Genomic DNA, 12,150 nt, shown 5'->3' on the forward strand with positions numbered 1-12,150 from the left:
ATACATGCATGACATGGACACATATTACATCATGGATACATTTTCATGGGCAGGCAGACACACATATGTACACCCACCTTCTCCCTCCCCCACCACTCCCCAATTGGAATATTGTCAAGCATTTCACAAAATGTTTTAAGAAATTTATGTAAAACATTTCAGATCAATTTCCTAGGTGAAACTAAGAGTTCCCCTCTATCTGAGAGTTCACTTAAAAAAAAAGGGAAGAAGAAAAAAGAACAGGATATCATACTCATAGGTAGGTAGGTAGATAGAATCTGTAAAAGTTTGTAAAAGTTTCCACAGCAGGTAAGATGGTTTTTGTTAGTTGGTTTGTTTTGTTTTTGTTTTTTGGTGTTTTTTTTAAGTTTTTTTTTAGTTGCTGCAGAATCAAATAAAATTTCAATTTTAATATAAAATTTACACTCTTCCTTCACCCCTACCCCCTTATCTTGTAGGATTTGATCAGTTGTTGTAGGTTATTTTTCCAGAGCAATGCCATCAAAAATGTCTTCATGTATATTATATATATAGTATGGCAGGTCACCTTTAGATGAAATTTCCAGACAACATTAATTTGTTTATTTGTTTAATCATCAGATCATTTATTATACCGGTTTTATCAGAAACTTCAGTGACTTGAAATAATTAATTGAAATTTCTGTCAACAACTGAACAAGAATTAATTCCTTAAAAGTTGGAGGACATTGAAAATCCTTCCACTGCAAAATAATGCCGCTATCATAGCAATATCTCTGGCTATAAAAAATCTTATCTGATAGAAACAGAAAACAAATCATTAAACAAAGGCAGAATAATAAAAGCCACAGCTTACTTACGGGCCTTGAAAATGAAGCTTGTGTTTCAGCTTGGGTAAAAAAAAAACCAACAAGTTAGCGGCAGCAATACAGGTGGAAAAAATAAAGACTTGAACTTTCTTCCTCTTCTTCTGCATTCATGGGCTGCAACTCCCACGTTCACTCGTATGTACACGAGTGGGCTTTTACATGTATGACCGTTTTTACCCCGCCATGTAGGCAGCCATACTCCGCTTTTGGGGGTGTGCATGCTGGGTATGTTCTTCTTTCCATAACCCACCGAACGCTGACATGGATTACAGGATCTTTAACATGCGTATTTGATCTTCTGCTTGTGTATACACAGGAAGGGGGTTCAGGTGCTAGCAGGTCTGGACAAATGTTGACCTGGGAGATCAAAAAAATCTCCACCCTTTACCCACCAGGCGCCGTTACCGAGATTCGAACCCAGGACCCTCAGATTGAAAGTCCAATGCTTTAACCACTTGGCTATTGCGCCCCTCAGACTTGAACTTAATTAGGGACTTCAGAATAAAGCTCGCTATTTGGATGTTGTTGTTTTTTCAAACACACACACACACACAGCAAACAAACAAAAAAAAAGGGGGGATGGGGGGGTGGCTTAGAGGTAAAGCTAAAAGCATCATCTGTCATCAGTGAACATCACCATCAACCCAGAAAGCCTACACTTTCATTCACCATAATTTGATGACAGTTGTAGGTTTCTAGTAATTCTACAGTTTATGGCAATGCCTGCTGCTGTTGTTCAAAAGATAATTCATGCTGTTAGAACTAAAAGGTTATTGGATAAAAACGCTGATTGCCTTCATTTGTTTATAAATGTTTCATGTCATTAATTAAATCTTTGCGGGAGAGAGAGAGCAAGCAAATGAGCGTACCTGATTGAAATGGCTGTGGGCTCTTAAAACAGCTTGCTCAGTTGTATGGACGATACTGATGACTGATTCTTTGTTTGTGTGTAGGCCGGTGTGAATGAAACATATGATGTGTGTGCATGTGTATGTCTGTGTGAAAGCATGCTTTCAGTTTGCAATATATCAGCAGTTTGCATGTGTGCAAAAAAATAGGATATATATATATATATATATATATATATATATATGTATGTATGTATGTAGTTTGCATGTGTGCAAAAAAATAGGATATATATATATATATCCATGTATTATTTGAGCATATTTTGCATCAGTGTGGTGTGCAGCATGTACACATACATGTGTGTGTGTGTGTGTGTGTGTGTGTGTGTGTGTGTGTGTGTGTGTGTGTGTGTGTGTGGTGTGTGTGTGTGTGTTGGGGGTGGCGGTAGGATTGAACAAGCAGCTTGTCACTGCTGCATTCTTTTTCTTTTTTTTTTTTTAATTAAAAAATAAGTTATCCAGCAGTGTACAAAATTTATTGTGCTGTGAAATGTGCTTCCATTTTCACCTACACCCTGACGTTGTTTTACATGATAATGTACATTGTATGATTATAACAGATCTCCATTCAAACCAAAAAAACTCTGCATCAGAGCATGAAAAAAAACATTCCTGGAAAATTCAAATGGCATTGCACACACACACACACACACACACACACACACACACACACACACACACACACACACACTATCCAATATCAATAGCTACACTGACAGCCCTGCCAATGAGAAAATTTATCCAAAACACAGAGAGAGTCGTTGGAAAATTCCAAATGTTCATTGCCAAGAGCACCTTTTTTCTTTTCTTTTCTTTTTTTAACATGTGTATTGCCAAGAGCACATTTTAAAACCAGTACTGAAATACTTTTTTTTTTTTTAGTTGTTGAAGGTATGGTAAAGGAATTAAGGGTAAGAGGGAGGGGTCTGGTTGATTGAAGTTGTTTTTTTTTCCCAAGGAAGTTTTCAGGGTCCTTTTTTTTTTTCTTTTTTTTTTTCCAACACTTCTCCATGGGCTTTCTGTATCAGAAATAAGGTCTCCTACCCGTTTTTCTTTTGATTCAGCTATCACCCTCTCATGACGTCTCCTCCTGGTTTAGCCTTCAGACCCCCCACCACCTTTATGCCACGTCCTTCCTAATTTTTCTCTCTCCATTCTCCCCCCCTTATAAAGAGTTCTCTCCATTGCCCACCCTCCCCACCCCACCCCCTCACCTCCAATGAAGAAAAAGATGTGACCCAGTTTATTTTGGCTGCAGTCCAGATGCACACAGACACACATCACTGAGGGAGACCTAGTTGTTGTTGTTTTTTTTTGTTGTTGTTGTTTTATATATTGACTGATACAGTGGTGGCTGGGCCATGCACAGATTGAGACATTATAGAAGTTTGAATCACTGAGTGGTGTTTGCCTCTGTGTGAGTGAGTGAGTGTGTGTGTGTGTGTGTGTGTGTGTGTGTGTGTGTGTGTGTTGCCTTGTGTAAACTTGTACATTATGTTACATAAGTGACATAAGTGTGTCACAGTGAGTGTTGGTCTGTGTGAATGTTGTATACTTATGTGTGTGTCACTCTGTGTATACATGTGTGTGTGTGTGTGTGTGTGTCACTCTGTGTATACATGTGTGTGTGTGTGTGTGTGTGTGTGTGTGTGTCACTCTGTGTGTGTGTATATGTATTATATACATCATGTGTGTGTGTGTGTGTGTGCCATGAGAAGCCTATCCACAGTGTAATTCTTGATGAAAATCATCCCACTCCCACCCCACACACTCACACACACACACACACACACACACACCCCGCGCCTGCACCCCCGCCCCATCCCCCAACTCCACCCTCCAACCTTAGTTCCTCTTCTCCAGCAGTTCCTACAACCACTGCTCCCCCTACCCCCATACCCCCCCTCTCCTCCCAACAGTCCTCCATTAAAAGACTGAATTAAATAAAAAAAAATCAAGAAACACCCACCGTAAAGTGTTGCAGTGGCAGAACCTGTATCATCAAACCGTGAGGCTGAAATTGCAACCTTTGGTGTGTGTGTGTGCATGTGTGTGCCCGCGCGCATGCGCATGCGCACACTTTCAGTACTGACTTACACACACACACACACACACACACACACACACACACACACACACACATACAGAGAGATTTTTTTTATTTTGTATTTGTATTTCTTTTCATCACAACAGATTTCTCTGTGTGAAATTCAGGCTGCTGTCCCCAGGGACTATGCTACAGCGCCACCCATTTTTTTGTATTTTTTTTCCTGCATACAGTTTTATTTGTTTTTCCTATCGAAGTGGATTTTTCTACACAATTTTGCCAGGAACAACCCTTTTGTTGCCATGGGTTCTTTTACGTGCACTGAGTGCATGCTGCACACGGGACCTCGGTTTATTGTCTCATCCAAATGACTAGCGTCCAGAGCACCGCTCAAGGTCTAGTGGAGGGGGAGAAAAAATCGGCGGCTGAGCTGTGATTCGAACCAGCGCACTCAGATTCTCTCGCTTCCTTGGCGGACGCATTACCTCTAGGCCATCACTCCACTGAAATATGATGGTTTATATAATAAATATGATATTATACATTATGAGGTACAACTTGTCCACTGTAAGTGAATACAATAATGTGATATTATACATTATGAGGTACAACTTGTCCACTGTAAGTGAATGCAAGTCAGTACTCGCACACAGATGTATTATTTTCAAGTTCAGTCAGCTCTGATTTTTGACACACAAGTTGTCAGATCTGCAGGAACCAGGTGAAGAGTTTTTCTGTGTGGCGCTGTGTATGTTTGTTTGTTTTTTTATGATAAGAATTACGTTTGTGATCTGATGCGGGAGTTCATGAACTGACATTGACTGTGTGGCCAGGTCCGGTGGTGAGTGTTCTTGCGGAGAGGTTCGGTTCTCGCAAGGTGACCATCGCAGGATCGGTGATCGCCTGTTTTGGCTTCCTGCTGAGCACGCAGGCCACCAGCATTGAGATGCTGATTGTTACCTGGGGTGTGATTGGAGGTAAAGTCAGCATTCTCGCTGTCTCTGTCTCTGTGTGTGTCTCTGTCTCTGTGTGTGTCTCTGTCTCTGTCTCTATCTCTGTATGTGTGTGTTTGGGGGAGGGGGGGTTGTGTGTGTGTTTGTGTGTGCCCAGGCCACCGGCATTGAGATGCTGATTGTTACCTGGGGTGTGATTGGAGGTAAAGTCAGCATTCTCCCTGTCTCTGTCTCTGTGTGTGTCTCTGTCTCTGTCTCTATCTCTGTATGTGTGTGTGTGTGTGTGGAGGGGGGGGGGGAAGGGGGGTTGTGTGTGTGTGTGCCCAGGCCACCAGCATTGAGATGCTGATTGTTACCTGGGGTGTGATTGGAGGTAAAGTCAACATTCTCTCTGTCTCTGTCTCTGTCTCTGTGTGTGTCTCTGTCTCTATCTCTGTATGTGTGTGTTTGGGGGAGGGGGGGTTGTGTGTGTGTGTGCCCAGGCCACCGGCATTGAGATGCTGATTGTTACCTGGGGTGTGATTGGAGGAACAGTTGACATTCTCTGTCTCTGTCTGTCTGTCTGTCTGTCTCTCTCTCTCTCTCTCTCTCTCTCTCTCTCTCTCTCTCTCTCTTTCTGTATGTGTGTGTGTGGAGGGGGGGGGGGGATTGTGAGTGTGTGTGTGTGTGTGTGCCCAGGCCACTGGCATTGACTCTGATTGAGATGCTGATTGTTACCTGGGGTGTGACTGGAGGTAAAGTTGATATTCTCTGTCTCTGTCTGTCTGTCTGTCTGTCTCTCTCTCTCTCTCTTTCTGTATGTGTGTGTGTGGAGGGGGGGGGGGGGTTGTGTGTGTGTGTGTGTGCCCAGGCCACTGGCATTGAGATGCTGATTGTAACCTGGGGTGTGACTGGAGGTAAAGTTGACATTCTCTGTCTGTCTGTCTGTCTCTCTCTCTCTCTCTCTCTCTCACACACACACACACACACACACACACACACACACACACACACACACACACATACACACACACACACACACACACACACACACACACACACACACACACTATTCTTCTGCTGGGCCAATCTGGCTAGTGTTGTGATCCCCAGGAATGCCCCCAACCAGCACAGACCCAGCCTTCTATGACACTGCTCACCAGTGGTTTAAAAAAAAAATTTAATTACAAAGAGCAGGACAGGCTTGCTGGCAGAAGGCGCGAGGATGGGGGTTGGGGCAGCTTTAAAAAAAAAAAAGAAAAAAAAAGTAAGTTTGGGGGGAGAGAGAAGGGGTGAAATTTACAGGAGGCCAGTCCGGACTTGAAACAGTTCAATGACTCAGCTGTGACAACCTTGTGGGGCAGTGTGTTCCATTCTGGGATGGAAGAAAGACATCTGTCTGTACTGCATCCTGCAGGCAGGGATGTTGTTGTTTTAGGTGGTGGTGCTGTTTTTTCTGGAGTTCAGCCTACTGTCTGATGGTCTTGGTATGCAGACTGAGTTGATAGAGAAGAATCCATGGTAGCTTCTTTTTTTTTTCTTTTTTTTCTTCATCTGACTTGTAGGGGGTGTGCCAGTTGAGTGAGCTGAGGATGGAGTTAACGCAGAACGTCTGTCGGATGTCATTTTGTGACCCTTCTTGCTGCTCGACGCTGGACCTTTTCTTCCTCTTTCTTCTTCTTCGTTCGTGGGCTGCAGCCCCCACATTCACTTGTGAATGAACATGAGTGGGCTTTCACGTGTATGACCATTTTTAACCCCGCCATGTAGGCAGCCATACACTGTTTTCGGGGGTGGACCTTTTCAGTGGCCTGGATGTCAGTGGCTGTGTCGGGGTCTCACACAGAGGCTGCGTGCTTGAGGATACGTTTGACCGTCAGGATTAGAACCAAATGTGTTGTTTCTTTTTTGTGTATAGTAGTTTTCCCAAAATAGACAAGAGTGATGGTTCTTTGCTGCTGCCCTCAAGCCAGAGGGCGATATATGGGCATTAAGTGAATAAGCAGTAGTAGTTTATTACTCTCTGTCACAACAGTCTCTGTGTGAAATTGAGACTGATCTCTCCAGGGAGAGTGCATTGCTAAAGGACAGGACCACTCTTTTTCCCCCCCTGTCTACAGGAGTATTTCTTTTCCTATCAGTGAGGATTTTTCTGCGGAATTTTGCCAGGGACAACCCTTTTGTTTCTGTGGGTTCTTTTACATGCGCTAAGTGCATGCTACTCATGGGGACCTCAGCTTATTATCTCTTCCGAATGGTTAACCTCCGGGCCACCACCACTCAAGGTCTAGTGCCAGGGGAGAACACTACTGGCAAGTGTGGGATTTGATCACAGCACGCTCGGATTCTCTCGCTTACCGGGTGGACGCTCTACCACTGAGCCACCATTGGTAGGTTTTATGGTGGTCTAACATTGAGTACTTTCCTACAGCAAAAGAGAGTGAACCCATGTTCAGCAGGAGAGCGTGTGTATTGGTAAGTGAGATGTATATAGATATATACAATATGCGGAGTGATGGCCTAGAGGTAACGCGTCCACCTAGGAAGCGAGAGAATCTGAGCTCGCTGGTTCGAATCACGGTTCAGCCGCCGATATTTTCTCCCCCTCCACTAGACCTTGAGTGGTGGTCTGGACGCTAGTCATTCGGATGAGACAATAAACCGAGGTCCCGTGTGCAGCATGCACTTACCGCACGTAAAAGAATCCACGGCAACAAAAGGGTTGTTCCTGGCAAAATTCTGTAGAAAAATCCACATCGATAGGAAAAACAAATAAAACTGCATGCAGGAAAAAATAAAAAAATAAAATAAAAAGGGTGGCAGTGTAGTGTAGCGACGCACTCTCCCTGGGGAGAGCAGCCCGAATTTCACACAGAGAAATCTGTTGTGATAAAAAGAAATACAAATACAAATACAAATACAAAATATATATGCCACCTGCTTGAACCTTTGACATTTTTTTTTTCCCGGTTTGATAGTGTGATGATACTCTGGATCGAAGTGAGCCAGTTCCCCACTAAGGAAAGCTGGTTTGTGCAGGAAGATTTACAGCACATTTGGCACATGACACACATACTGCCTTATCCATGGTTCTTGGAGGATTTTTTTTTTTTTTTTTTTTTTTTTTTTTTAGATAGATGAAATAACACACACGAAGTCATATGATGTGCCCCAGCATAGCGTTGCTGGCAGAAAAAAATAACAACCTTGGCTTGCAGAGTGAAATAAAGAATAGCGATGGAGAGCAAGTTGTGCGTCCATGCAGGGCCTTTAACTCCTTGTATGCTGCTGGAGCCAGTTGCATTGCTCGGACGGAAGAGCCTAGCATGGTCGTAACCCGCTGCTAACAGTGTGTAGTATGGAACTGACCAATGGCGTAGTTCGGTCAACACAGGCATTTAGTCACGTGTGACTGTCAAAAAGTTAGAAGCAAGCAGTGCAGCTGGCACCTGACGAGTATGTACTTTGTTTGAATGATAGTGAAGGGCTGTCACCTCACTTTGACTGCTGCGATATGACCGAAATTACAGGTCAGGTTGTCGGTTACCATTCTTAATCTGGACTTGTTCCTCATGGGATTGTATATTGCTTTTTTTTTCTTTTTTTTTGTAGTATTAAAATCAGTTACACCACTGATAAGCTATGAATTATACCCATAACTCAGCACATACACACACACACACACACACACACACACACATGCACATGCACATACACACACACGTACGCACATGCACACGCATGCACTCATGCGCATGCGCACGCACTCATGTGCACACACACACACGCACACAGAGGCACACTTGCACTCGTGTGCATGCACACACAGACACACACACACACACACACACACACACACACACATCTTCACTTGCAAATAAAATTCAAGGCTTTTCACTGGCACCACACAGTCTCCCAGCCAACAGTCCTGGGCACACGTGTGTGGACATCACACACACACGTACGCACATGCACACGCACGCACTCATGCGCATGCACACACACACACACACACACACACATACATACACACACACACAGGCACACTCGCACTCATGCGCATGCACACACAGACACACACACACACACACACACACACACATCTTCACTTGCAAATAAAATTCAAGGCTTTTCACTGGCACCACACAGTCTCCCAGCCAACAGTCCTGGGCACACACGTGTGGACATCACTTTCCCTTCCCCCCCCCCCCCCCCCCCCCAGTAATCTTTTCTGCAGTAGCCGAGTGGTTAAAGCGTTGGACTTTCAGTCCAAGGGTCCTGGGTTCGAATCTAGGTAACGGCGCCTGGCAGTAGAAGGGTGGAGATTTTTCTGATCTCCCAAGTCAACATATGTGCAGACCTGCTAGTACCTGAACCCTCTTAGTGTGTATACACAAGCAGAAGATCAAATACGCATGTTACAAGATCCTGTAATCCATGTCAGCGTTTGGTGGGTTATGGAAACAAGCACATACCCAGCATGCACACCCCTGAAAATGTTGTCAACTTTATTGTAACAATATGTGTGTGTTTGTTTACCTACAAGATGTGTTGTTGTCCATTTACCTGCAGGTTTCTTGCTGCCAACATTGCTGTAACAGTGTACATGTGGTCAATTACCTACAGGTGTGTTGTTGCCAACATTGCTGTAACAGTGTACATGCAGTTGATTACCTACAGGTGTGTTGTTGCCAACATTGCTGTAACAGTGTACATGCAGTTGATTAGCTACAGGTGTGTTGTTGCCAACATTGCTGTAACAGTGTACATGCAGTTGATTACCTACAGGTGTGTTGTTGCCAACATTGCTGTAACAGTGTACATGCAGTTGATTACCTACAGGTGTGTTGTTGCCAACATTGCTGTAACAGTGTATGTGTAGTCCTTTACCTACAGGTGTGTTGTTGCCAACATTGCTGTAACAGTGTATGTGTAGTCCTTTACCTACAGGTGTGTTGTTGCCAACATTGCTGTAACAGTGTATGTGTAGTCCTTTACCTACAGGTGTGTTGTTGCCAACATTGCTGTAACAGTGTACATGCAGTTGATTACCTACAGGTGTGTTGTTGCCAACATTGCTGTAACAGTGTACATGTAGTCATTTACCTACAGGTGTGTTGTTGCCAACATTGCTGTAACAGTGTACATGTAGTCATTTACCTACAGGTGTGTTGTGTCAACATTACTTTAACAATATAGTAGTCATTTACCTACAGGTGTGTTGTGTCAACATTGCTGTGACAATGTACATGCAGTTGATTACCTACAGGTGTGTTGTTGCCAACATTGCTGTAACAGTGTTCATGCAGTTGATTACCTACAGGCGTGTTGTTGCCAACATTGCTGTAACAGTGTACATGTGGTCGATTGCCAACAGATATGTTGTTGCCAACATTACTGTAACAGCGTACATGTGGTCGATTACCAACAGATATGTTGTTGCCAACATTGCTGTAACAGTGTACTTGCAGTTGATTACCTACAGGTGTGTTGCTGCCAACATTGCTGTAACAGTGTACTTGCAATTGATTACCTACAGGTGTGTTGCTGCCAACATTACTGTAACAGTGTACATGTGGTCAGTTACCAACAGATATGTTGTTGCCAACATTGCTGCAACAGTATAGTGGTCATTTACCTGCAGGCGTGGGCTTCGGCATGATCTACCTGCCTGCAATCGTGACGGTTGGCCACTGGTTCGACAAGAAGCGCGCCTTCGCCACGGGGCTGGCCGTGTGCGGGACCGGGGTTGGAACCTTCATCTTCGCACCGCTTAGCCAGCGTCTGGTGCAGGAGTTTGAGTGGCGCGGTGCGCACCTGATCATCGCGGGCATCGTGCTTAACTGCATGGTGTGTGGCGTCGTCTTCCGGCCTCTGGACAAAGTGAAGAAACCTCGCAGGTGAGTCGGTGTTGGTGTTTGAAGGGGAGAGTTTTGTTAACGCCTGTGGTGACGATATCATTAGGTGTGTGGAGAGAGTTTGTTACACCTGTGGTGATGGTATCGCTAGGTGTGTTGGTGTTTGAAGGGGAGAGTTTTGTTAATGCCTGTGGTGACGATATCATTAGGTGTGTGGAGAGAGTTTGTTACACCTGTGGTGACAGGATCGCTAGGTGTGATAGTGTTTGTAGGGGAGAGTTTTGTTACACCTGTTGTGATGGGATCGCTAGGTGTGTTGGTGTTTGAAGGGGAGAGTTTTGTTAACACCTGTGGTGATGGTATCGTTAGGTGTGCTATGGGATCGTTAGGTATGTGGAGAATGTTTGTTACACCTGTGGTGATGGGATCGCTAGGTGTGTTAGTGTTTGAAGGGAAGAGTTGTTACACCTGTGGTGATGGTATCGTTAGGTGTGTTACAGGATCGTTAGGTATGTGGAGAGAGTTTTGTTACACCTGTGGTGATGGGATCACTAGGTGTGTTACAGGATCGTTAGGTATGTGGAGAGAGTTTCTTACACCTGTGGTGATGGGATCGCTAGGTGTGTCAGTGTTTGAAGGGGAGAGTTGTTACACCTGTGGTGACAGGATCGTTATGTGTGTTAGTGTTGGAAGGGGAGAGTACCTGTGGTAATGGGATCGTTAGGTGTCTCATTGTTTGAAGGGGAGAGTTGTTACACCTGTTGTGACGTGATCATTAGGTGTGATAGTGCTTGATGGGGAGAGCACCTGTGGTGATGGGATCGTTAGGTGTCTCATTGTTTGAAGGGGAGAGTTTGTTACACCTGTGGTTATGGGATCACTAGGTGTGTTAGTGTTTGAAGGGGAGAGTTTTGTTAACGCCTGTGGTGACAGGATCGTTATGTGTGTTAGTGTTGGAAGGGGAGAGCACCTGTGGTGATGGGATCGTTAGGTGTCTCATTGTTTGAAGGGGAGAGTTTGTTACACCTGTGGTTATGGGATCACTAGGTGTGTTAATGTTTGAAGGAGAGAGTTTGTTACACCTGTTGTGACGTGATCATTAGGCGTGATAGTGCTTGACGGGGAGAGCACCTGTGGTGATGGGATCGTTAGGTGTGTTACGGGATCATTAGGTATGTTACGGGATCGTTAGGTATGTTACGGGATCGTTAGGTGTGCTACAGGATCGTTAGGTATGTTACGGGATCGTTAGGTGTGCTACAGGATCGTTAGGTATGTTACGGGATCGTTAGGTGTGTTAGTGCTTGATGGAGAGAGTTTGTTACACCCATGGTGACGGGATCTTTAGGTGGGATAGTGCTTGAACTGGGCAGAGTTGTTAAACCGGAGTAACAGGATTGTTAGGTGTGTGTTAGTGCTTTAACTGAGGGGAGAGTTGTTAAACCTGAGTAACAGGATTGTTAGGTGTGTGTTAGTGCTTTAACTGAGGGCAGAGTTGTTAAACCTGAGTAACAGGATTGTTAGGTGTGTGTTAGTGCTTTAACTGAGGGGAGAGTT

At 44.4% G+C, this 12,150-nt stretch overlaps 1 protein-coding gene across 1 annotated transcript in view; it reads left to right on the forward strand.

Annotated features, from left to right (window-relative positions):
• Positions 1-12,150, forward strand: part of LOC143277578 (monocarboxylate transporter 5-like) — a 60,841-nt gene that overhangs the window by 21,415 nt on the left and 27,276 nt on the right. The window contains exons 4-5 of the mRNA XM_076582457.1: positions 4,637-4,780; positions 10,380-10,635. Coding sequence (XP_076438572.1) covers positions 4,637-4,780; positions 10,380-10,635 — 400 coding nt within the window. The remainder of the gene's footprint in view (positions 1-4,636; positions 4,781-10,379; positions 10,636-12,150) is intronic.

Source organism: Babylonia areolata, chromosome 34 (genome assembly GCF_041734735.1).
Source record: "Babylonia areolata isolate BAREFJ2019XMU chromosome 34, ASM4173473v1, whole genome shotgun sequence".
NCBI classification, from domain to species: Eukaryota; Metazoa; Mollusca; class Gastropoda; order Neogastropoda; family Buccinidae; genus Babylonia; species Babylonia areolata.